This window comes from Eptesicus fuscus, chromosome 20, assembly GCF_027574615.1.
Source record: "Eptesicus fuscus isolate TK198812 chromosome 20, DD_ASM_mEF_20220401, whole genome shotgun sequence".
NCBI lineage: Eukaryota > Metazoa > Chordata > Mammalia > Chiroptera > Vespertilionidae > Eptesicus > Eptesicus fuscus.
The window spans coordinates 823,125-850,958 of record NC_072492.1 but is presented as its reverse complement, the minus strand read 5'-3'; the positions used below and the strand labels follow the sequence as shown (position 1 = coordinate 850,958).

General features: G+C 47.0%; 1 protein-coding gene across 3 annotated transcripts in view; it reads right to left on the bottom strand.

Moving 5' to 3' along the window:
* MPRIP (myosin phosphatase Rho interacting protein) overlaps positions 1-27,834 on the bottom strand; it is a 199,170-nt gene that overhangs the window by 12,639 nt on the left and 158,697 nt on the right. For all 3 annotated transcript variants that reach the window (XM_028132129.2, XM_008156170.3, XM_008156171.3), the window contains 3 exons: positions 3,043-3,160; positions 1,649-1,808; positions 640-759 (listed from right to left, as the gene is read on the bottom strand). In XM_028132129.2, coding sequence (XP_027987930.2) covers positions 640-759; positions 1,649-1,808; positions 3,043-3,160 — 398 coding nt within the window. The remainder of the gene's footprint in view (positions 1-639; positions 760-1,648; positions 1,809-3,042; positions 3,161-27,834) is intronic.

The window sequence follows — 27,834 nt, the reverse complement described above, 5'->3', positions numbered from 1 at the left end:
GAAATAGAAAGAAGAAAAGAATTGCTGCAACTCCCTAGACCTGTGCCCCCTCTTCCTCAGCCCGGGGCCACTGCGGTTTCCTGGGACTGAGCCTGTGAGGGTCCGTGAAGGGCGCTGCTGGAACTTGTTGAATGCACTCTGCCTCTTCCACATCATTGAGTGGGAGATATTTCCATGATGAAATTTTAATTGAATGGGAAGAAATCTAAGTGCTTTCATAAAAGGATGTCTCATACATGAAAACCAATCATTCTAGCTTAAGATGAATCTACCTGACCCTGAGTAATAGTTTTACAGAGTCTCAAGCAGCTACAGTGCTCACACAGTTATTAAATGTTTCATTTCGGTGGTCACTGTGAGGTGTGGGAGAAACAGAGGGGAGGAGGGTAGTTGAGTGAAGATGGGGTTAAAGGCCCCCTGGTCTCTCCAGGGGTCCCCTCTTCTCCCCTGGGTCCCATGCTGTCTGGACGCTGTTTTCTCCTGCTGTCCTGGGTGTTGAGGTCTTTCCATGTTCGCTCCCTCCTGCTGCCCCCGGACTCACCCCTGTAAAGACTCTAAGCTATGGCCACTCCTTGGTGCCCCCTCTTGGGGCTTCTGCAGTTCGGAGCTGGGCACAGAGGGAGCGGCTCGGAGCGGTACCTCTAACTCATAGGCGTCCTTGCCCTGCGTGAGAGGCGAGCCAGCAGCCTCCCCACCAGCGTCCCCCGTCAGCAGTGTCCGCAGCCGGGCGATCTCCGCAGCCAGGCGGTTGTTCAGCTCCTGGGGGACAGCGACAACAAACAGGGGCGCTCAGCAGAGATCCTTGGGGCTGCATCACAACCCAGAGAGGCTCTCTCCTCACAACACCAGGCAGCAGCAGTGCCTGGGCGCCGGCTGCCTGTCACAGCGAATACGTGCAGTGGGACAGCCCGCAGCTCCCGTCCTGGAACAGCTGTGAGTGTGGGCCCTGAGCGTCTGGCAGAGCGGTGCAGGCAGGGTCTCCTGGCCCTGAACACCTTTTCATCACTAAGCAGTGCCACTGCTTCATGGCTGTCCCATCTGAGTTTCTACAAGATCAGGTCCTCCTGCTCGTGTTCTGACTCAGTGAAACCAACCCGGCCGGAGTGCCCTCCCACGGGTGGCCCCGGGCCTGGAGGCCTTGAGCCTGAACCAGGCCAACACGTGGCTGCTCAGTGCCCGGGGAGGTGAGTGGTGGGTCAGGAGGACGGAGCCCCAATTTGGGCCTCACACTGAACCCACCTCGAGCCTGTCCGTTAGCCAGGATTTTAAATGCACCCCAATTTTCTGAGAAGCAGGCACATTTTGAGAATACTCTGACAAAAATAAATGTGAGCAGTGTATGGTCTTGACTGGGAGACATTTAAACACAAGTCTGAGCCTTGGGGATGGGAGACCCAGACAGGGTGCGATAACCCTGCCAGGCCCTGCCCAGCGACGACAAAGCAGAAATTCAGGAAGCTCAGGAGGAGAACCTGAGACACAAGAGGCGAGCCAGCAGCCCCCCACCAGCTTCCTGTGAGCACAGTCCAAATGTCACCCCAGTTCCTGCAGTGGATGGCACAGCTCCCCTCCGGCAGTGAGCGTCCCCCCACACGCTGGAGAGGCCTGGCTCCCAACTCGAACCTGGGCTCCCTCGGCTGTGGCTCACCTGATTATGGGCATTGAGCTCCTGGTTCTCGCGCTGGCACTGCCGCAGGGCCTGCCGCTCGGCCTCCAGCGCCTGGGCCAGGTGGGCGTTCTCCAGGCACTTCTGTGAGTACTGCTCCGAGAGCACCTCCAGCTCCCGCTGCACTGACTGCAGCTCCTCCCTGTGGAGAGGCACCCTCACTCCTCTGCCCGCCCCCAGCCCCGGCTCCACAGGCTCCGGTCCCCGCCGTGAAGCTCGAGGGACGACGGGACAACAGAGGACAGGCCCTGCGCATCCTGTTGTCTCAGAAAGTCTGTACCCGGCTGAGTAAGAGAAAACTTCACAAGTACTTCAGGTTCACAGAAATCTATTCTGTGTCCTTCTCTGGTCCTCTTTCAAACAACCCAAGAGCCCACAGACAACACTTCTCTTGTGAAGGCAGGAGAAAGCTCCTTTACTCATGTCCTACTTCTGAGAAGGCAGGTTTGTACTTTGTTTTCAGCACTAACTGTGGAGGCAATCTGTGCCTCAGAACCCAGGACCAGGTCTACCGACCCATAAAAACCAAAGCCTCGCCGTGTTATTCCCGTCCCCGGGGACTCCTCGGGAGGGGCTCCATCTCCCACTGGTGGCACAAGGGGGAGCCTCAGGGCCAGCTGCCCAGCCTGGCAGACCTCTCTAGCCCAGAGGAGGATGACCGCAGTCCACAGGGCACTACCCCTCAGCCCGGCCCTGACTGCCCTGAGCCCCAGAGCGGGAGCCTGGAAGAGGCAGGGACCCTGATTCTTTTACATCACAAAGATCCTGGCAAAGGCCAGCTCTGCGGGGCTCTCACAGCACCCAATTCAAGGCTCCAAGTGGTGTCAGCTCCACGGGAAAATCGAGCAGCTCCGCTGCCGCATGCGTGCCCTCCAGCCTCGTGCTCAGGCAAAGGGCCCAGCACACACGCTTCTGGGAAGTGCAGGGAGTGTGCCGCCTCTGCCGTGCACAGCATGAAGCGCGAGGCCCCAGGCCCCAGGCCAGACTCCTTCCCCCTCGCTACTCAGGCAGCAGCAGCTGATGGAGAGAGGACATTCTGGGGACGGCCTGAGGTCAGTCTTGAAAAGTGGCTAGTAGTGCTACAATTTCCTTCGCTACACCGTATTCTTTAGATTTTGGTAATTAGTTTCTATGTGTTTGTTTTTTAGTGACAGGACACCCACAGGGGCCACAAGGGTCAGTGGCTTGCTGACCCTCACTGGCACTTAGCCCAGCGCCTCTGGAGAACAGGCTCTGAGCTGCCCTCAGTGCCAGGGCCTCCCCCAAATGCCACCTCAGGCCCTGTATCTGTGTGGCTCCCACGAACACACAGGAAAGGCACCGGTTCCCACCTGAAGGGCTATCCCCACCCTCCCGAGGGCGGGAAGCCCACTTACAGATACTGCCGCCGCAGGGCCTCGATGTCTGAGTTGATGCTGCTGATCTGGGACCGCTGGCTCTTCTCCAACTCACGCTCCATCTCCTCCCGGTGGGCATTCTTCATGGCTTCGATGGCTGCAGGCAAGGACACAGGCGTCAGCACTGGGCTGGTGGCCAGGGAGACAGATATGGCAGTTCCCCACAGCTAATGCTTCCCCATCGGCAGGCGGGCTGGCCTCTCCCAAAACCCATTCTCAGGGTGGATGCAGGTTCATTTGTTCTTCTGATGTTAAATGAGCACCAAACTGATTAAATATATGTTAATTCAAGCATCAGTTTACAACCCAAGCACGCTTCCAGGCTAGTCTATTTCTTCCTGGGCACTAGAATAACACACCACCATAAAGCACAATGACATAAAGGGGGCGACTTGAACCAAGGGCACTGTGATTTCTCAGAAAGAGCTCACAGGCTCTGTGACAAAGCTCTTTGCCAGGTAGAAGCTACAAACTCTTTGTACTCTGATGTTACAGGCAACTCTGGGCAGAGGTCAAAGGGCCCTAATGGGACTGATGAAGCTGGGATAGCCGCTCACATGTAACTGGACGTGTTGGTGGTCAAAGAGAGCTGGAGGCCTGGCTCTAGGCTTGTAAGATCTGAAAGAGCTCCTTACACCAGCCCTTTATTCAGAGAGAATTGTCAAAGAATTATTTTCTTGGGGGAATCCAAGATAGTGGCAGAGTAGATGCAAGCTATTTCACATCCTCCCTGGTCCAAACTGGAATTATAATTAAATTACAAAAAACGAACCTGAACAACCAACTGAAGACTAGCTGAACAGAAGTCTCATCACCCAGGAGTTCCATGAGAAACCACATCAGGCTCGCAGGAAGGGCAGAGACACAAAAAGGGTGGTCCCGCTCGCATGTGTGGCCATGAGAATGAAGGGCTATCTCAGCTGCAAAGGTCCCTCTGAGGAGTGCCTCATGGGCACTGAGGGTAGCTCAGAGCCTTTTTCCCAGAGGGGCTGAGTGCCAGTGAGGACCAGCAGCCCCATGCCAGGCTCCCCTGTCCAGAGCACCCAAGCCAGGAAGAGGGGCCCACATAAAACCTGGCTATGAAAATCAGTTGGGACTCTGTCTGCCAAAGAGAGAAAAGAGTCCATTAGAAACCCAGGCATCCTCTCCAAGGGCCAGTACACACAGCTTACAGACGCCATTTTTTCTGGTTGGACACTCCCCTCCATACAGCCTGGGGGAGTGCACGAACCCACTCCCCGGACTCCCTGTTGCCCTGCCCTGCAGACCTCATGCCTGCAGAAGAGTTAGCTAGTTGTGGCCAGCCTGGCCTTGGTGCAGACTCTCCTGGTGGCCAGAGTGCCCTGACATTGACCTGCAACAGAGTCCCTTCCTCCCAAAGGCCCCAGAACAAACACAGACCTCGCAGAGGGAGATCTTGGCAAACAAAAGATGTTGCTGGGGCAAATACTGCTCATACACTGTGGTTGGGGTTGATCCTCATAGCCAGCCCAAGGGTCAACCCCACCCATGGATGGGCCAACAATAATCCAAGACTCAACTGCAACAGGAAGGCCCACATAACCCATCAAAGGCACATTTCTGGAGCACCTAGATCAGGTAACCCGGGAGACGATGCCACTGAGCCCCACAGGACACCCATGTATGTAAGGCCACCATACCAACTGCAAGGCAGAGCAGATTTACCTAACACACACAAACAATATAAAATATAGAACAGCGGTCGCCAACCTTTCGGACCTCACGGACCACCAGTGGTCCATGGACCACCAGTTGGCAACCGCTGATACAGAAAACCAGTCAAAGGGGAGACAAAGAAACATGCCCCAATAAAATAACAGGAGAAATCTCCAGGAAAAAAACAAAACAAAAACAAACTAAAAAGAAATGGAGATAAGCACTCTACCAGATAAAGAGTTCAAAACAATGGTTATAAAGATGCTCAAAGAACCTAGGCCTGCAGTGGCCGGCAAACTCATTAGTCAACAGAGCCAAATACCAACAGTACAACGATTGAAATTTCTTTTGAGAGCCAAATTTTTTAAACTTAAACTTCTTCTAATGCCACTTCTTCAAAATAGACTCGCCCAGGCCGTGGTATTTTGTGGAAGAGCCACACTCAAGGAGCCAAAGAGCCGCATGTGGCTCGCGAGCCACAATTTGCTGACCATGGACCTAGGGGAAGTATGGATGAACTCAGTGAGAACTTAAAAAGATAGCAAACATAAAAAAAGGACGTAGAAATCATAAAATTGAAGCAGGCAGAAATGAAGAATATAATATCTAAAATGAAGATATGGTCAGTGAAGAATATAATATCTAAAATGACAGTAATATGGTCAGAGTAAGAGAGTTTAATACCCCACTGGGAAGGAATATACTAGAAGGAATCAACAGCAGGTTAGATGAAGCAGAGGAATGAATCAGCAATTTGGAAGACAAGGTAGCAGAAAACATTCAAACAAAGCAACAACAAAAAATGAGGATAGTTTAAGGAACCTCTGAGACAACAACAAGCATAATAACATTTGTATCATGGGGGTACCAGAACGACAAGGGAGAGAGTAAGGCATTGAGAACCTATTTGAAGAAATAAAGATGGAAAACTTCCCTAACTTGGTGAAAGAAAATGTCACACAAGTTCAGAAAGCACAGAGAGTCCCAATCAAGATGAAGCCACAGAGGCTCACACCAAGACATATAATTAAAATGGAAAAGGTTATGACAAAATGGAGCAAGAGAAAGACAGTTAGTTACCTACAAGGGAGTTTCCATAAGACTGTCACCTGATTTCTCAACAGAAATATTTCAGACCAGAAGGGATTAGCATGAAATATTCAAAGTGATGAAAAGCAAGGACTTACAACCAAGGCTACTCTACCCAGCAAAGCTAACATTTAAGATTGAAGCAAGATAAACAGCTTCTTAGCCCTAGCTGGTTTGGCTCGGTGGATAAGAGTGTGGGCCTACAGACTGAAGGGTCCCGGGTTTGATTCTGGTCAAGGGCACATGCCCGGGTTGTGGGCTCAATCCCCAGTGGGGGGCATGAAGGAGGCAGCCAATCAATGATTCTCTCTCATCATTGATGTTTCAATCTCTCTCTTCCTCTTCCTTCCTCTGAAATTACGTGTGTGTGTGTGTGTGTGTGTGTGTGTGTGTATGAGCTTCCTAGATGTGAACAAGCTAAAGGAGTTCATTAAACCATAAGAAATGTCAAAGGTTCTTCTTTAAGAAGAAGAAAAAATAAAGGAACATAGTTATACAGAATAAAATGGAAATGAATATGTACCTATCAATCATCACATTAAGATAGATTAAATGCTCCAATCAAAAGACATAGAATAGCTAAATGGATAAGCAAACAAGACCCATATATATACTGTCTACAAGAGACTCACCTCAGAATGAAAGATACACAGAAACAAAGTAAAAAAATGAAAAAAGGTATTTCATACAAATGAAAAGCTGGGATAGCAGGACTTATGAAAGACAAAATAGACTTTAAAACAAAGGCTGAAATAAGAGACAAAGAAGGACCTACAAAATGATAACGGGAGCAACCCAACAAGAGGATATAACCCTTGTAAACATTTATGCATCAAACACAGGAACACCTAAATACATAAAGCAAATCTTGATGGACATAAAAGGAGAGATTGACAGTAATATGGTCAGAGTAAGAGAGTTTAATACTCCACTGACATCAATGGATAGATCTTCCCAACAGAAAATCAACAAGGAAACAGAAACTACAAATGATACACTAGATGAAATGAATTTAATTGATAATTTCAGAGCATTTCACCCGAAAGCAGCAGGACATACATTCTTTTCAAGTGCACATGGAACATTCTCTAGGATGTAAGGATTCAAATTAAGTCTCAATAAATTTAAGAAGATTGAAATAATATCAAGCATTTTACAATGATATGAACCTAAAAATCAATTACAAGAAAAAAACTGGAAAAAAAAAAAAAGAACACAAAAACCCCCCAAACACCCACAAACACTTGGAGGCTAAATAATTGGCTAATAAACAATGAACAGGTTAACAATAAGATCAAGAAAGAAATCAAAAGATACCCTGAGATAAATGAGAATGAAAACAACCCAAAAGCTATGGTGGACAGTGAATCCAGTCATAACAGGGAAATTCATAGAATAGAGCCTAAAAGCAAAAAACTAAGCAAAACAATACTAAAGATTGATAAATACAGATGATGTGCTGTAGAAGTGTATACTTAAAACCTGTATAATTTTTTTCTCTTTAAAAATATTTTCATTGATTTCAAAGAAGAAGGGAGAGTGAGAGAGAGAAACATCAACGATGAGACAGAATCATTGTTGGCTGCCTCATGAACGTTCCCCGGGGGACACTCACTGGGGATCGAGGCTGCAACCTGGGTACGTGCTCTGATTGGGAATCAAACCATGACCTCCTGGTTCAATGGTTGATGCTCAACCACTGAGCAACACTGGCTGGGCTGTATAATTTTATTAACCAACTAGTGGCCCAGTGCATGAAATTTATGCACTGGGGGAGGGAGGGAAGGGTCCCCTCTGCCCAGCTTGTGTCCTCTTGCAGTCCAGGACCCCTTGGGGGATGTCCCCGGGGGGATCGGGCCTAAGCCGGCAGTCAGACATCCCTCTCACAGTCCGGGGCTCTCGTAGTCTGGGACCCCTCGCTCCTTATTGCTCGCCTGCAGCGGAGCCGCTGCTGCGCTCGCCAGCTGTGAGCCCAGCTTCTGGCTGAGTGGCGCTCCCCCTGTGGGAGCGCACTGACCACCAGGGGGCAGCTCCTGCATTGAGCGTCTTCTCCCTGGTGGTCAGTGCGTGTCATAGCGACTGATTGCTCCGCCAGTCATCCTGCCGTTTGGTCGATTTGCATATTAGGGTTTTATTATATAGGATGTTATCCCAATACACTCAATAATAATAATAAATAAAAAAGGATCAATGAAACCAAGAGCTAGTTCTATGAACTGATAAACAGGATTTATAAACCTTTAGCCAGATTCATCATGAAAAAAGAGACGACCCAAATAAAATCAGAAATAAAAGAGAAGTAACAACTTACACCCAAGAAATATAAAGGATTATAAAAAGATATTATAAATAAATACCTGCCAAAAAATGGGACAATCTGTAAGAAATGGACTTTCTAAAAAGATACAATCTGTCAACAATGAATCAAGAAGAAACACAGAATCTGAACAGACTGATTACAATTAATGAAATGGAAGCTGTAATCAAATAAAAGCCCTGGACTGGATGGCTTCACAGATGAATTTTACAAAACAATCCAAGAAGAACTAACACCTATCCTCAAATTATTCCAAAAAATATAAGAGGAGGGTCCTGGCCGATAAGAGTGTTGGCCCCCACACCAAAGGATTGTGGGTTCGATTCCTGGTCAAGGCACGTACCTGGGTTGCGGGTTCACTCCCGTCCCTAGTCAGGCATATACGGAAGGTAATCAGTCGAGGTCTCTCTCTCTCAATTCGATGTTTCTTTCTCTCTCTGCCCACCCCCTCACCCCACCTTTCCACTCTCTCTGAAAAGCGATGGAAAAAATATCCTCGGGTGAGGATTAACAAAAAAAGGCAAGAGGAAGGAAGGTTCCCAAGCTCATTTTACAAGGCCAGCATTATCTTAATTCCAAAGCCAGTTAAAGACACTAAAAAGAAAGAAAATTATACACCAACATCCCTGATGAACATAGATGCAAAAATTCTCAACCAAATATGAGCAAACCAGATCCAGCAATACATTAATATTATCATACATTATGATTAAGTGTGTTTTATTCCTGTTATGCAAGGCTGGTACAATATCCACAATTAACATGATATACCATATAAACAAAATAAATAATCACATGATGATCTCAATAGATGAAGAAAAAGCATTTGACAAAATCCAGCATCCAGCTACACTAATAAAAGATGCAAATTGACTGTACCTTCGCGACACACACCAGCCAATCAGGAGTGAGTATGCAAATTAACCCAACAAAGATGGCAGGTTAATTTGCATACACAGGCACCGAGCCATGGCGATGACACAAGTGTCCCGCCCTGCCCTAGCTGCTCTGGGCCTCTGGGCAGCGTGGGAAGGTGGAAAGGCGGCTCTGGCAGGAGCGAAGGCGGTGCCGGCAGCCAGGGGAAGGAAGGCCCATTCTTGCACGAATCTTCGCCCATTCTTGCACGAATCTTCGTGCATCGGGCCTCTAGTTTATGATAAGAAACTCTCAGCAAAGTGAAAATAGAGAGAGCATACCTTAACATAATAAAGTTCATGAATGACTAACCCACAATTAATATCATATTTACTGGGGAAAAATTAAAGCATTTCCCTTAACATCAGGCTCAAGACAGGGGTGTCTGCTTTCACCACTCTTATTTAACATAGTACCAGAAGTCCTAGCCACAGCAATCAGACAAGAAGAAATAAAAGGCATTCAATTTGGAAAGGAAAAACTAAAACTGACATTATTTGCAGATGAGATGATACTGTAGAGAACCATAAAGATTCCACCAAAAAGTTACTAGAAGTATAAATGAATTTAGTAAAGTAGCAAGATACAAAAATATTTAGAAATTGGTTGCATTTTCATACACCAATAATGACCTATCAGAAAAGAAAATGAAAACAACAAACCCATTTACAATTACATTAAAAACAACAACAACCCGGAAATAAATTTAATCAAGGAGGCAAAAGACCATACTTGGAAAATTATGAGGTACTTAAAAAAAAACACAACTAGAGAAGTTACAAATAAATGGAAGCATGCATACACACACACACACACACACACACACACACACACACACACACACACTGTGCTAATGGATAGGAAAAATTAACATCATTAAAATATCCATATTACCCAAAGCAATCTAGAGATCCAATGCAATTCCTATGAAAATACCAATGGTGTATTCCACAGAAGAACAAATGATCCAAAATATATATGGAAGCACAAAAGACCCTGAACAGCCACAGGAATCTTAAGAACAAAGTTAGAGGTATGACAATACCTGATATGAATCTATACACTATAAGGCCATAGTAATCACAACAGCATACCACTGGCATAAAATCAAACATATAGATTAATGGAACAGAATAGAGAGAGCAGATATAAACCCATGCCTATAAGGTCAATTAACATTTTACAAAGGAGGCAAAAAACTTAATGGGTAAAGACAGTCTATTCCAGTGGTCGGCAAACTCATTAGTCAACAGAGCCAAATATCAACAATACAACGAATGAAATATCTTTTGAGAGCCACATTTTTTAAACTTAAACTTCTTCTAATGCCACTTCTTCAAAATAGACTCGCCCAGGCCGTGGTATTTTGTGAAGAGCCACACTCAAGGGGCCAAAGAGCTGCATGTGGCTCGCGAGCCGCAGTTTGCCGACCACGGGTCTATTCCATAAAAGGTGTAGGGAAAATTGGACAGATACATGCAAAAAATAAAACTAGACCATCTTCTAGTGGTCTAGTATCTAGAAGAAAACATAAGCAGTAAAATCTCTGACATTTCTCTTAGTAATCTTTTTTCTGATTTCCCCACACCCCCGCCCCCAGGAAACAAAATAAAAAACAAATGGAACTTTATCAAACTAAAAACATTTTGTACAGCAAAGGAAACCATCAACAAAATGAAAAGACAACCCTGGCTCTGGTCAAGATGGTAGTGTAGGAAAACACTGCACTTGGAACCTCCCACAACCACATCAAAATTACAACTAAACTACAGAACAACCATTATTCAGAACAGTCTGAAATCTAGCTGAACAGAAGCCTATAACTAAGGATATACAGAAAAACTCACATTGAGACTGGTAGTATGGACACAGATGCAGAACAAACTGGTCCCACAACCACGTTAAAAATTGGGAGGGATATCTCGGCTGCTGAGGTCCACCCTGAGGAGTCAGGGGACTCAGGCCCACACCAGACCCCCAGCCCAGGGTTCCAGTACCATGAAAATAAGTTGCCATAACTTGTGGCTATACCAACCAGCAGAGATTGTGGCTAAGTGTGAAAGAGAGCTGCTGGAATTCCAGGTGTTCCTTTTAAAGGGTCGTACAGACTTACTAGAACTCAGTGGCTCTAAGCTCCAGTTCTGGGGCAGCAGTTCGAAAGGTGCCAGGGACAAATGAAGAGGTACTGAATTGTCTAACATCAGGGTGAGTACTGGTGGGACAGTTTCCTCTCACACAGTGTGCTGTCAGAGGCCACTGTTATTTTGCTTAGCCCTTCCGCCATAGAGCTGAAAGGCAGGTGCCATATCGGAGTCTCCATCAACCTGGATAACACTGCTTGCTCAGCCCTGGTGATTCCCCGAAACCCCGCACCACCCAACTTGTAGGCCCACCAAAGCAGTTTCCAGTGGCTTTTCCATGCTAACGATCTGTCTTGCTCATGCTTCCGAGTTTCCTAAAATCTCTCAAACAAGCAGCATCTGGTCTCTGCATATTCCACACCTCTTGCTACGTGGCCCTACATTAGCATTAGCACCATGAAACCTTGGTTCTCAACTTGGCCTCTCCCTGGCACATCCAAGTCCAGCACAAGTAATAAGACACCTGCAGATCACTTTGTAATTCATGCTGGGTGGCCCCGAGTAGTACATAGATGGCAGCTAACTTTGGCCAGCACCTTGCAGAAGAACCCAGAACCAGCACACTTGATGGACAGCTTCAGACCCAACCACCTCCACAAACGACACACTCAAGGGGTGAACTTGGCAAGGTACCTGAGCCCTGCTGAAGTGAGTTTTGCTCCAGGCGGGCTGAACCCTGCCCAGAAGATCCTCCACAGTGGTCATGGGCAGTCCTGTAGCCCAATGGCCTGGGTGTAAACCCCTCCCCATTGATGTCCCAAAAGCAATCAAGGCTCAATGACAATAGGAGGTTTAATATAGACCATACAGATGACTGGGGATGCAATGACACTGGGCTCCACAGGACACCTACTACATAAGGCCACTCTAACAAGACCAGGAGATGTGGCAGCTCAATGTAATACACAGAAACAAACATGGGGAGGAAGCCAAAATGAGGAGACAAAGAAACATGTCCCAAATGAAAGAACAGAACAAAAAATGGAAAAAGAACTTAATAAAGTGGAGACAAATAATTTACCAGATACAGAATTCTAAACTCTAGTGATAAGGATGCTCAATGACCTTAGAGGAAGAGTAGATGAATTTAGTGAGAACTTCAACAAAGTCAGAGGAAACATAAAAATGAAGAGAGAAAACATAAAAAAGAACCAGTCAGAAATGAAGAATATAAAAACTGAAATGAAGAATAATTTACAGGGAATCAACAATAGAGCAGATGAAGCTGAGGAACAAATCAGTGATTTGGACTATAAGGAGGCAGAAAACACCCAATCAGAAAAGCCAACAGAAAAAGAAATCCAAAAAGATGAGGCTACTGTAAGAAGCCTCAGGGACAACATCAAGCATACATTGCATCATGGGGGCTCCAGAAGAAGAGAGATAGCAAAGAATGAAAAACCTATTTGAGAGGAGAAACCAAGATGGCAGCATAGGTAAACACCTAAACTGCTGCCTCGTACAACAATATCAAAACTACAACTAAAAGACAGAACGGATACCATTCAGAACCACAGGAAAGCTGGCTGAGTGGAAATTCTACAACTAGAAGAAAAGAGGAAAGCACATTTAGACTCAGAGGAGCTGCAAAAGGCTGAGGTACGGAGACGCGCACGCGGAGAGGACGGGCGGCTGAGTGCGCAGCTGGCTTTCTAAAGCGGGAGGGAGACAGAAGCTCCCGACTGCACTGAAATCTAGTCCCGGGCGAGACGCTGGGAAACCAGACTCATTCGGGGGGAATCTGGACTATCAGGAAAAGGGAAAGCACACTGAGACTCGGGAGCTGCGGAAGGCAGAAGTCCAGAGGTGTGTGCACGCACAGAGAAGCTGAGTGCACGGCTGGCTTTCTCAATCGGGAGGGAGACAAAAGCTCCCGACAGTGCTGAACTCCAGTTCCGGGCAAGTTTCTGGAAACCCCGACTCATTCGGGAAGAAACTGGACTGTCTGGCAGCAGGCGAAACTCAAGGGCGGCTTTCTCTTAGAGGTGCTTGCAGCGATTACCGAGGGACATTGAGACACAAGGGCCTCTTAGGGCAGGGCTGACGGGAAGCCAAGGCTGTCTGCTCCGCCCTGAAACTTTGCCCCATCCAAGCTGAGCACAGAGGCTTTTGCAATTTTGCAAGTCTTGCCTCATAAGGGTGTCTCCAGCACAGAAGTTCTCCCAGCGTAGACACAGCTGATCCTCACAGCCAATTGGCCTGGAGGTCAATTCCCCCCAGTGATACCAACAACAATCAAGACTTAACTACAACAAGGCTGAGCACACAGTCCACAAAGGGGTGCACCAAGTGTGTCCACCTCAGGTAACTAGGGAGGCTGAGCCACTGTACCCTATAGAACACCAACCACACAAAGCTACTCTACCAACTCAGGGAAGCAGTGAAAATGCGGAGACAAAGAAACAGATCACAAATGAAAGAAATGGAGGAAAGCAAAATACTGGATATAGAGTTCAAAACCCGGTTATAAGGTTTTTCAAGAATTTCCTAGAAAAGGCCAATAAATTTAGCGAGATCCTCGAGGATATGAAAAAGGACCATCTAGAAATTAAACATACACTGACTGAAATAAAAAATATTATACAGAGACCTAACAGCAGACTAGAGGACTGCAAGAATCAAGTCAAAGATTTGAAATACAAAGAAGCAAAAAACACTCAGCCAGAAAAGCAAAAAGAAAAAAGAATCCAAAAAGTTGAAGATAGTGTAAGGAGCCTCTGGGACAACTTCAAGTGTATCAACATCAGAATTATGGGGGTGGCAGAAGAAGAGAGAGAGCAAGATACTGAAAACCTATTTGAAGAAATAATGACTGAAAACTTCCCCCACCTGGTGAAAGAAATAGACTTACAAGTCCAGGAAGCGTACAGAACCCCAAACAAAAGGAATCCAAAGAGGACCACAACAAGACATATCATAATTAAAATGCCAAGAGCAAAAGACAAAGAGAGAATATTAAAAGCAGCAAAAGAAAAACAGTTAATTACCTACAAGGGAGCACCCATACTATTGTCAGCTGATTTCTCCACAGAAACTATGCAGGCCATACAGGAGTGGCAAGAAATATTCAAAGTGATGAATAGCAAGAACCTACAACCAAGACTACTCTACCCAGCAAAGCTATCATTCACAATTGAAGGTTAGATAAAGAGCTTCACAGATAAGAAAAAGCTAAAGGAGTTCATCACCACCAAACCAGTATTATATGAAATGCTGAAAGGTATTCTTTAAGTAGAGGAATTAGAAGAAAAAGGTAAAGATAAAAATTATGAACAACAAATACATGTCTATCAACAAGTGAATCTAAAAATCAAGTGAATAAAAAATCTGATGAACAGAATAAACTGATGAATATAAGAGAATCAGGGGCATAGAAAGGGAGTGGACTGACAATTCTCGGGGGGAATGGGGTGTAGGGGGTGCGGGAAGAGACTGGACAAAAAGTGTACACCTAGGATGAGGACAGTGGGGGGGAGGTAAGGGAAGAGGGTGGGGTGGGAACTGGGTGGAGGGAAGCTATGGGGGGAAAAAAGAGGAACAATTGTAATAATCTGAACAATAAAGATTTATTAAATTAAAAAAACAACAACTTGAGCCCTTATATAAAAAACAACAACAAAAAACACATACCTATTTGAAAAAAAAATGAGAGAAAACTTCCCTAACCTGGTGAAGAAAATAGGCAAACAAGTCCAGGAAGCTCAAGAGTCCTAAACAAGATGAACCCATAGAGGCCCAGACCAAGATACCTCATAATTAAAATGCCAGTTGTTAAAGACAAAGAAAGAATCCTAAAAGCAGCAAAAGAAAAGCAATTACTTTCAAGAGAGCTCCCATAAGACTTTCAGCTAACTTCTCAACAAAAACTTTGCAGGCCTGAAGGGATTGGCATGAAATATTCAAAGTTATGAAAAGCAAGGACCTAACAACCAAAACTGCTCTACCCAGCAAAGCTATCATTTGGAATCAAAGGACACATAAAGAGCTTCCAGGACAAGAAAAATTTAAAGGAGTTCACCACCACCAAACGATTATTATAAGGAATGTTAAAGGGTCTACATTAAGAAAAAGAAAAAAGATAAAAAGTCTCTATATATAAAAGCCTAAGTGACCGGCTGACCAACTGGTAGCTATGATGTGCACTGACCACCAGGGTGCAGACGCTCAATGCAGGAGCTGGCCCCTGGTGGTCAGTGTGCTCCCACAGAGGGAGTGCCACTCAGTTTGACCAACGGGCGCCAGACGCCGGGCTTACGGCTGGCAAGCACCGCTGTGGCGGCGCGAGCCTCTCCTGTGGACACTCACCCTGCGTACCCCTCCCCCATCTGGACTGGGATCGGCATCGGGACTGACTGGGTATGAGCCTGCAGCTGCTTCTCAGTCATGGGCGTGCTGGTATCGCCCTAGGATGGGTGTGTGGAGACCGCAGCGGAGAAGCAATGAGCCTCCTGAGTGGCAGCGGTGGCAGGCGCAGTGGAGCCTGGGATGAGCAGGAGTGGCGCCACACCCAGCCTGGGCCTGGGCCCCTCCCCTGCCGCGTGCTGCTTAACGCACTACTTCATGCTGTGCGGGATCGACACGGACAGTGGGCTAGAGCCTGACAAGCTGGCAGGTAAGGCCAGGCTGCGGTAGGGCAGGATGACAGTGAGGGAGAGAGTGTGAGTGAGCGAACGAGGAATGTGTGGACATGTGGGGGGTATGTGTGTGAGGGAGGGGCAGTTAGATTCTGCAGGACTTTTGGGGGTTGGCAGACCAGGCCCCCCTAGCGGGGTAGCCTCTGCTACCGCTGCAATCCCGGATGCTGCGTCTGCACGTGAACAACCAAGCCTTACACAGCAACCCCAGGCGCTGTGTCTGTGTGCACACAGCCAAGCCTTATGCAGCAACCCTGGGCGCCCCATCCACGCGGCACAAATAGCCAAGCCTTATGCAGCAACCCCAGATGCTACAACTGTGCTAGCCACCGCCAAGCCCCATGTGCTACAACCGAGCATGAGCAGCCAAGCCCTATGCAGCAACCCCCAGTGCCTCATGCAGCAAGCCCGGACACTAGCTGCCGCCAAGCCCGCTGCAGCAACCCTGGGTGCCACAACCAAGCGTGAGCAGCCAAGCCCTATGCAGCAAAACTAGGTGCCTCATGCAGCAACCACGGGTGCTGCGACCGTGTGAATTGCAGCCAAGCCCAACGCATCGACCCTGGGCCTGGTGACCGTGTGACCTGCTGCCAAGCCTGCCGGTGCAGTCACAGTTCCAGTGCGACTTGATGCCTAGATCCTTCAGTGAGAGCAAAAATGGGGAGACAAAGAAACCCCCAAAGGAAACAAAAGGAGGTAGCACCAGAAAAGGAACTAAATGAAACGGAGGCATGCAATTGGTCAGAAAAATAATTCAGAATAAGGGTCATACAGTTCATAAACCAGATGGATGAGAAAATCAACAATTTATGTAAGAATCAAGAAGAAATAAAGAGTGATATAGCTGCAATAAAAAACACTATGGAAGGTTTCAACAGCAGACTAAAAGTGGAGGACCAAATTAGTGAATTAGAAGACAGGGCAGCAAAACACTTCCAATTTAAACTGCAACTAGGGAAAAAAATTAAAAGGCAGGAGAAGAGACTAAGGGAGCTTTGGGACAACATGAAATGAAACAACATACATAAAATAGGTGTGCCAGAACAACAGGAGGAGGAACAAGGGTTAGAAAACCCACTTGAAGAAATGTCAGAAAACTTCCATGATTTGGGGAAGAAAAAAGTCACACAAACACGGAGTCCAAAACAAGATGAACCAAAAAAGACGCACCATAATTACAATGGCAAATGTTCAGGACAAAGAGAGAATCTTAAAGGCTGCAAGAGAGAGACAGAGAGTTACCTACGAAGGATCTCCCATTAGATTATCAAATGATTTCTCAACAGAAACGCATCAGGCCAGAAGGGAATGGAAGGAAGTATACAAAGAGATGCAGGGCAGGGGACTGAGTTCAAGAATATTCTATCCAGCCAGGCTAACATTCAAAATTGAAGGGGAAATCAGGAGCTTCACACACACAAAAAGCCTAAGGGAGTTTATCACTACCAAGCAAGCAATGCAAGAAATGATAAAGGAATTGTTGTAAAAAGAAGAAATAAAAAGGGAAGAAGGAACACAGGCACAAAAATTAAAATGGTTACAAACAAGTACCTATCAATAATAACCTTAAATGTAAATAGACTGAATGCTCCAATCAAAAGACATCGAGTGGCTGAATGGATAAGAAAACATGACCCATATATATGCTGTCTTCAGGAGACCCACCTCAGAACAAGAGATGCACACAGACTGAGAGTGAAGGGATGGAAAAATATCTTTCAGGCAAATGGAATTGAAGAAAAAAAAAAAAAGCTGTGGTACCAATATTTATATCGGACAAAATAGACCTCAAAGTGAAGGCCATAACAAGAGATAAGAAAGGCCACTTCATAATACTAAAGTATTAATACAACAAGAAAATATAACTCTGGTAAACATATATGCACCCAATACATAAAAAGACTTCTGGAAGATATCAAGAAAGAGATCGATAACAGTACAATCACAGTAGGGGACTTTAATACCCCACTGACATCACTGGACAGATCCTCTGGACAAAAAATCAGCAAAGAATCAGCAATACTAAATGACTCACTAGACCAGATGGACTTAATTGACATCTTCAGAACATTTCACCCCAGAGCTACGGAATACACATTCTTCTCAAGTGCACATGGGACATTTTCAAAGATAGACCACATATTGGGCCACAAGCAAAGTCTGTCCAAATTAAAGAAGATTGAAATCATATCAAGCATCTTCCTCAGACTACAATGGCATAATGTTAGAAATCAACTACAATAAAAACAATAAAAACAACTCAAACACTTGGAGGGTGAATAGCATGCTATTAACATGTTAAGCCCCATGTCAGTCACCGGTGACTTTCTGTCTGGAAGACAAAACAGGCTGGGCGCTTAACGTGTTAAACAATGATTGTGTTACCAAAAAGATCAAAGAAGAAATTAAAAACATCCTGAAAACAAATGACCATGAAAACACAACAATCCAAAACCTATGGGACACAGTGAAAACAGTCCTGAGAGGGAAGTTCATAGCTCTACAGGTCTACCTCAAAAAACAAGAAAAAATGGTAATAAATTATTCTAACCCTGCAACTTAAAGAATTAGAAAGAGAGCAACAAGAAAAGCCCAGAGTAAGCTGAAGGAATGAAATAATAAAGATGAGAGTGGAAATAAACAATATAGAGACCAAACCAAACCAAACCAAATCAAACAACAACAAAAAAAACAATACAAAAGATCAATAAAACCAAGAGCCGGTTGTTTGAAAGGATAAACAAGATTGATGAACCTCTAGCCAGGCTCACCAAGAAACAAAGAGAGAGGGCCCAAATAAACGAAATAAGAAATGAAAGAGGTGAAGTAACAATCAATCTCACAGACATACAGAGGATTGTAAAAAAAATACTATGAACAACTCTACTCCAACAAACTGGACCACCTAGACGAAATGGACATATTCCTAGAAAAATACCAGCTTCCAAAACTCTAACAGGAAGAATAAAAAAACCTGAACAGGCCGATAACTACTGATGAAATTGAAACAGTAATCAAAAAACTTCCAGCAAACAAAAGCCCTGAACTGGATGGCTTCATGGGGGAGTTTTATCAAACATTCAAAGAAGAACTAAAACCAATCCTCAGACTATTCCAAAACATTTAAGAGGAAGACAAACTTCCAAGCTCTTTCTATGAAGGCAGCATTACCCTAATCCCCAAACCAGATAAAGACACTACAAAGAAAGAGAATTACAGGGCAATATCCCTGATAAACATAGATGCTAGAATCCTCAACAAAATTCTAGCAAATTGGATGCAACATTACATTAGGAAGATCATACACCAAGACCAAGTGGGATTTATTCCAGGGATGCAAGGCTGGTACAATATCTGCAAATCAATCAACGTGATGCATCACATAAACAAATGAAAGACAAAAATCACATTATCATATCAATTGATGCAGAAAAGGCATTGGACAAAATCCAACACCCTTTCTTGATAAAAACTCTCAGCAATGTGGGAATAGAGGGATCATACCTCAACATAATAAAAGCCTTATATGACAAACCTACAGGCTACATCACACTCAATGGGCAAACACTAAAACCTTTTCCCCTAAGAACAGGAACAAGACAGGGATGCCCACTCTCATCACTCCTGTTCGACATAGTACTGGAAGTGCTAGCAATAGCGATCAGACAAGAAGAAATAAAAGGCATCCAAATTGGAAAATAAGAAGTAAAACTGTCATTATTCGCAGATTACATGATATTGTACATAGAAAACGCTAAAGACTCCCTCAAAAAAACTACTAGAGCCCTAACCGGTGTGGCTCAGTGGATATAGTGTTGGCCTGTGGACTGAAGGGTCCCAGGTTCGATTTCGGTCAAGGGCATGTACCTTGGTTGTGGGCACATCCCCAGTAGGTGATGTGCAGGAGGCAGCTGATCGATGTTTCTCTCCCATTGATGTTTCTAACTCTTTATCCCTCTCCTTTCCTCTCTGTAAAAAATCAATAAAATATATTAAAAAAAACAACTACTAGAATTAATGAATTCGGCAATGTAGCAGGATACAAAATTAACACCCAGAAATCTATGGCTTTTTTATACACCAAATAGGGACCCAGTGCACAAAATTTGTGAATGGGGGGTGGGGGGAGGAGTCCTCAGCCCGGCCTTCACCCTCTGCAAATCTGGGACCTTTCAGGGGATGTCCGACTGCCTGTTTAGGCCCGATCCTACAGGGATCCCAATGGGCCTAAAAGGGCAGTCGGGCGTCCCTCTCTCAATCCAGGACCGCTGGCTCCTAAATGCTCGCCTGCCACCCTGTCTGATAGCCCCTAACCGCCTCTGCCTCGGCCCCTGCACCCAGGACCTGGTTCCCTCCTCTGGCCGGCCGCAGGCAACTGAGACCTGGGCTTCCCTCTCTCTGGCTGGCTGCAGGCACCCAGGACCCAGCCTTCCCTCCCTTTGGCGGGCCGCAGGCACCCGGGACCCCAGGCGGCACTGCCCGTGCCCCAGTTTTGTCAGGAAGGATGTCCGGAAATTTGTCTGGTCTAACTAGCATATTATCCTTTTATTAGTATAGATAATGAACTCACAGAAAGAGAAACTAAAAAAAAACAATCCCATTTCAACAAAAAAAATTAAGATACCTAGGAATAAATTTAACCAAGGACATAAAGGACCTGTACTCAGAAAACTACAGGACACTAAAAAAAGAGATAGAGGAAGACATAAACAAATGGGAGAATATACCGTTTTCATGGACTGGTAGAATCAACATCATCAAAATGTCCATACTACCCAAAACAATCTATAGATTCAATGCAATCCCCATTTAAATACCAACGGCAAATTTCAAAGACTAGAGCAAACTCTCCAAAAATTCATCAGGAATAAAAAAAGACCCCGAATAGCTGCAGAAATCCTGAGAAAGAAGAACAAAGTTGGAGGGATCACAATACCAGATATCAAGCTATATTACAAAGCCACTGTTCTCAAAACTGCCTGGTACTGGCACAAGAACAGACATATAGATCAATGGAACAGAACAGAGAACCCAGAAATGGACCTAAGCCATTATGCTCAATTAATATTTGCCGAAGGAAGCAAGAGCATACAATAAAGTCAAGACAATCTCTTCAATAAATGGTGCTGGGAAAATTGGACAGATACATGCAAAAAAAAAAAAAAAAAAAAGAAAAGAAACTAGACCACCAACTTACACCATACACAAAAATAAACTCAAAATGGAGAAAGGACTTAAATTTAAGACAGGAAACCATAAAAATACTAGAGGAATCCACAGGCAGCGAAATCTCAGACATGCCGAAGCAATTTCTTCATCGATACTGCTCCTAGGGCAATGGAAATTAAGGAGAAAATAAACAAATGGGACTACATCAAAATAAAAAGCTTCTGCACAGCAAAAGAAACCACCAACAAAACAATAAGAAAGCCCATTGCATGGGAGAACATGTTTGCCAATGTTATCTCCAATAAGGGTTTAATCGCCAACATTTACAGGGAACTCATACAACTTAACAAAAGGAAGATAAACAATCCAATGAAAAAATGGGCAAAGGACTTAAAGAGACCCTTTCGAAAGAGTGCACACAGAAGGCCAAGAGACATATGAAAACATGCTCAAAGTCACTCATCATCCGAGAGATGCAAATCAAAACAACAATGAGGTACTATCTCAAACCTGTCAGAATGGCTATCATCAACAAATGATAAGTGCTGGCGAGGATGTGGAGAAAAAGGAACCCTCTTGCACTGCTGGTGGGAATGCAGAGTAGTGCAGCCACTGTGGAGAACAGTACGGCGTTTCCTTAAAAAATTAAAAATGGAACTTCCATTTGATCCAGTGATCCCACTTCTAGGAATCTATCCCAAGAAAGGATATATGCACCCCTATGTTCATAGCAGTACAATATGCAATAGCTAAGATTTGGAAAGAGCCTAAGTGCCCATCAGCAAATGAGTGGATTAGAAAACTGTGGTACATATACACAATGGAAAACTACATTGCAGTAAAAAAGAAGGAATTCTTACCATTTGCAACAGCATGGATGGAACTGGAGAGCATTATGCTAAGTGAAATAAGCCAGTCAGAGAAAGATAAATATCACATGATCTTACTCATTTGTGGGATATAATGCACAACATAAACTGATGAACAAAAATAGAACAAGTCACAGAAGCACTGAACAGACTGTCCAACCTATGAGGGAAGGTGGAGGGTGAGGGGGTAAGAGATCAACCAAAGGACTTGTATGTATGCATATGAGCATAACCAATGGACACAGACAGTAGGGAGGTTAGGGCATGTGCTGGGGGGTCGGGGAGGTCAGAGAGAGGTCAATGGGGGAAAAAGGAGACTTATGTGATATAAAACAGACATTAAGATAAGAGAAAACAAAGAACCCAGCAGTTCCAATTCTATGTTCAAAGACATCCAAAATACTAAATTGAATTTGCGAAGAAACCCAAACCACTAAATTGAAAAGATACATACATACATACCTATGTTCACTTTGGCATTATTTATAATAGCCAAGATATGGAAGCTACCTAAGTGACCACCAATAGATAAATGGATAAAGAGAAGTGATACATCTATACAATCCTATATAATAAAGAGGTAATATGCCAATTGACCATCACTCCAACACACAGAGATGGCTGCCCCCATGTGGACACAAGATGGCTGCCACAAGATGGCCAGCAGGGGAGGGCCGTTGGGAGGGACCAGGCCTGCAAGGGAGGGCAGTTGGGGGAAACCAGGCCTGCAGGGGAGGGCAGTTGGGAGGGACCAGGCCAGCAGGGAAGGACAGTTGGGGGGACCCAGTCCTACAGGCGAGGGCAGTTGGGGGGAACCAGGCCTGCAGGGGAGGGCAGTTGCGAGGGACCAGGCTAGCAGAGGAGAGCAGTTGGGGGTGACCAGGCCTGTAGGGGAGGACAGTTGTGGGGGACCAGGCCTGCAGGGGAGGGCAGTTGGGGGGGGACCAGGCCTGCAGGGGAGGACAGTTACGGGCGATCAGGCTGGCAGGGGAGGGCAGTTAGGGGCAATCGGACTGGCAGGGAAGGGCAGTTGGGGGGGACCCGGCCTGCAGGGAGGACAGTTAGGGGTGACCAGGCCGGCAGGGGAGGGCAGTTAGGGGCAATTGGGCTGGCAGGGAAGGGCATTTGGGGGCGACCAGGCTGGCAAGGGAGGGCAGTTAGGGGTGACCAGGATGGCAGGGGAGGGCAGTTAGGGGTGACCAGGATGGCAGGGGAGGGCAATTAGGGGCAATCAGGCTGGCAGGGGAGCAGTTAGGCATTGATCACACTGGCAGGAGAGTGGTTAATGGGTGACCAGGCTGGCAGGCAGAAGTGGTTAGGGGTAATCAGGCAGGCAGGCAGGTGAGCGGTTGGGAGCCAGCAGTCCTGGATTGTGAGAGGGCAGTCGGACATCCCTTGAGGGTTTCCAGATTGGAGAGGGTGCAGGCTGGGCTGAGGGACACACCCACCCCCGTGCATGAATTTCGTGCACCAGGCTTCTAATCTATATATATAAAACCCAATTATGCAAATAGGCTGAATGGCAGAACAAGCAAACAACTGGTTGCTATGACGTGCACTGACCACCAGGGTGTGCGTGTGGAACATGGAGGGCGTCGGCAACGGCGGGATGGTGGATCAGGTGAGCGGGGGCGCCAGACCAAGGTGGGGCGCCAGCTGCTGTCATCGGAGCAAGTCTCTGGTGGTTACTGAAAATTCTTTGCTCCTGCATGCCGCGTTATTGCCTGGTGCTCACACCTGCTGCCAGCGCTGGAGCCGCCGTTCACACCTGCTGCTGGTGTCAGCCCTATCGCCCCTCAGGGCTTCTCCACCGGCCACTTGCACCGGCTGCTGGCGATGGCCCCGCTCACACCCGCTGCTGGAGCTGCCGCTCGCACCCACTGCCGGTGCCGGTCCCAACAGCTCAGCACTGACAGTGGGTGCGAGTGGTGGCTGCCGGCCCCGACTGCCCCTGGGCGCTTCTCCACCACCCCCTACTCCTGAGGGGTGATCGGGGCAGCAGCTGCTACTTGCACCTGCTTAGGGCGCCAGCCCCACTCACACTCGCTGCTGGCGCCAGTCCCAATCACTCCACACCATCAGCGATGTGAGTGGGGCTGTCGCCAGCAGCTTGTGGGAGCGGTGGCTGTGGGAACGGGGCTGCTGGTAGACAGGGGACCGGGGGTGGGAGGAGCCAGGTGGGGGCATGGAAGATGGGCGGAGACCTGCCCCTGTGCTCACTGCAGCCTCGCAGCCCATAGTTCCTTTCAAGGTGCACCAATTTGTGCACTGGGCCCTTAGTCTATCTCTATAAAAACTAATATGCAAATAGACTGAACGGTGGAACAACTGAACAACTGGTCGCTATGATGTGCGCTGACCACCAGGGGGTGTGCGGGGAACATGGTGGGCGTTGGCAGCAGGCGGCAGAACATGGAACACGGTGGGCATCGGCCACGGCAGGATGGTGGAAGAGGTAAGTGGGGGCGCCAGACCAAGGCAGGGCACTGGTTGCTGTCATCGAGGTGAGCTTCTGGTGGTTACTGAAAATTCTTTGCTCCCATGAGCTGTGGTTCTGCCCGGCACTGGCCCCACCAGCCCCACTCACACCTGCTGCCTGTGCTGGAGCTGCCGCTTGCACCGCTGCCGGCGCCTGGTGCCTTGCGCCGGCCCCGATTACTCGGTGTGAGTGGTGGCTGCCGGCCCCGATCGCCCCTGAGGGTTTCTCCACCTCCCCCTCCTCCTGAGGGGCGATCAGGGCAGCAGCCACCACTCGCACCTGCTGACGGTGCCGGCCCCAATTGCTCTGTGCCGCCAGAGGGTGCGAGCAGAGTTGGCACCGTCAACGCGTGGGAGCTATGGTGATGGGGCTGCCGGCAGACAGGGGACCTAGGGCTGCAGCTGGAGGGGCCGGGCAGGGGCTTGGAGGATGGGCTGAGACCCACTCCTGTGCCCACCGCAGCCTCATGGCCCACAGCCTTTCAAAGTGCATGAATTCGTGCACTGGGCCCCTAGTGAAATATGTAACTCAGTCATAAAAAAAAAGAAATGAAATCTTACCACTGGCAACATATTGTCCCAAATGAAATAAATCAGACAGGAAAAGACAAATGCCATGACTCCACTTATATGTGGAAACTTAAAAACAAAATAAACAGGCAGAACAGAAACAGACTCATATACAGAGAACATTTTGATGGTTGCCAGATGGAAGGGAGGGTGGGGACTGAGTGAGAAAAGTGAAGGGATTAAGAAGTACAAATTGGTACTTACAGAATAGTTATAGGGATATAAAGCACAGCATTAGGAAGATAGTCTATAATATTTAATGAGTACATATACAGTGTAATACAGGTACTACATTTATTGGGGCGATCACTTTGCAAGTCAGATAAATATTTAATCATGTGGTTGTACACCTGAAACTAATATAATTTTGTATATCAACTGTAATTTAAAAAAAATTAAAAGGGTAGCCCAGAGATTAAAAATGGTGGTGGAGTAAGTGCACGCACACACTCCTAGGAACAAACTGGAATTACAACTGAAATACAGAAAAACTTCCTGAATAATCAACTGAAGCCTCGCTGGAGAGAGCCCTGATAACCAAGGATAGAAAGTGAAGACCACAGAGAGACTGGTAGGAGGGGTGGAGACACGAGCGGGCTGACGGGCTCCCTCAGACAGCAGCTGAAGGTCTGAAGAGATATCTCAGCTGTGGGGGTGCCACTGAGAACTCTTGGGTCTAAACTGTAAGCTGCACCCCACAGCAGAGAGCACCAGAACTGAGAAGGGTACACACTTAACATCTGGCTGTGAAAAGCAGCAGGGTTGCTATCTGCCAGGGAGAGATTGCTGGAAATGCAGGCATCCTCTTAAAGGGCCAACACACAAAATTCTCTGCGCAGCCACTCACTTTGTGCTCTGGCAGAGGGAGGGCAAAGTGGACTGGAGCTGTGTGAGCGAAAGCCAGGGTTGGGGGATCTGGGGCTAGAGCTCAGAAAGCAGACTACCTGTATTTATTAATGTCTATTTTTCCTGTGCTGAGTCATTCCCTCACTCTGCAGAAGTCATCTTTCTCACACAGACAATTGCTATGTAGGTGGTTTAGCCTGGGGTGGTGGTGGTGGTGGGGAAGACAGTTGATCCACCCCATTGGAAAACACCTTGCTCCACGGTGTGGAATTTCTGAGGCCCATTAAGAGACTGAGAATAACAATTAGCCTCCAGGCAAAAGCAATTACCCCACCCTGTTGGAAAAACTCTCACCACACCTGTGGACAATTGCCTGAAGGCTATTCAAGACTGAATTCAGGGGGAAGATGGCGACCGGCAGGAAGGTAGGGAGAGAGAGAGTGTGAGTGAGGAACCCATAGAGGAGAGTGTAGACGTGTGTGGTGTGTGTGTGTATGAGCTAGGGTCAGTTAGATTCTGCACGTCTTCCAAGGGGCTGCCTAACCGGGCAGTCCTAGACAGCGGAGCCCCGCGCACAAAGCAGACACATCTCCGCGGCTGTTGTGGACGCGGAGACCACGCCATCTTGAGAAACAGAGCTGCCTGAGACTCGGATCCTGGCTTCTGACACAAACCAGGACCCTGCAGCCACTGGGGACAGAGAACTGCTATCACAGCTTCAGACCAACGAACAACAAGAATCCAGACTTCCCGGCAGAATTCCGTGAGTCAAAGAGCCTATCCCCCTTCCCGCAGGCGCGCAGAGAGCGCCATTTTAACTGATAGACCCGCCCCCTCGCCCAAGCTGCAGAGCTTTGCGCAGGGACTCGCTCCCCCTCAGGGAATTTGGCGCGCGCGGGACAGAAGCAGCTCCCTGTTGGGGAAATCTGTCAGTGCGCACAGAGGGCTCCCCTTCGGAGAATTTGGGGGAATTTGGCTTGCGGGTCACAGCTCCCCCTTCGGGGAATCTTAGTGCTTGCACAGAGGGGCTTCCCCTTTGGGGAATTTGGCGCACAGGACGGACTCCGCCCCCCTTCCGGGACTCCGGTAGAGTGCACGGAGCCAGCTCACCTTCAGGAAATTAAGAGAGTGCGCCCTAGCCGGTTTGGCTCAGTAGAGAGAGCACACACAGGACGCAGCTCCACTTCAGGGAATTTGGCACGCCGGACACAGCTGCCTGGGATCCCTGACTCACAGCGCATTCACACTAAGAGCCAGCGACCCCAATTGTTGGTGCATGCACACACAGGGACCCTGATTCTCAACGAGAAACCGCACAAGGCAACAGAGACTCTGACACTCGAGTCTTGGTGCAGAAACAGGGAAACTCTGACTCCTGACACATGCTAAGGATCTCATTTTCGGCACATACCAACAGTGTGGTGCAGACAGGACCCCTGATTCTAAGTGTGCACACGAGACCACACGGAACACTGGGGACACTGACCCTGGGCAAGTCTGGTTCCCACCAACCAAAGGCAGCCACACGTCCTAGTGTCAGAGCACTTCAGTGAAACTCGGGTGGAGCGAAGTCCCCACAGCACACGGCCCAGGTCCACGCAAACGGAAGCTTGAGCTTTCTGGTGATAGCCAGAATGGGGAAACGAAATAACTCACAGAGGAAAGAAAATGTGGAGTCGCCAAGAAAGGAAATCAGTGAAACTGAAGCTTGCGACATGACCGAAAAGGAGTTTAGAGTAATGGTCATGGAATTTATACATCAGATGGATGAGAAAATCAACAACTTATGCAAGAATCAGGAAGAAATGAAAAGTGATATAACACCATGGAAAGTTTCAACAGTAGACTACAAGAAGCAGAGGACCGAATTAGTGAGTTAGAAGATCAGGTACAGAAACAAGCTCAATCTGAACAGCAATTGGAGAAAAGAATTAAAAAGCAGGAGGAAAGCCTAAGGGAGCTTCGGGACAACATGAAACGAAGTAACATACGTGTAATAGGGCTGCCAGAAGGACAAGAAGAGCAGCAGGGATTAGAAAATCTATTTGAAGAAATAATGACAGAAA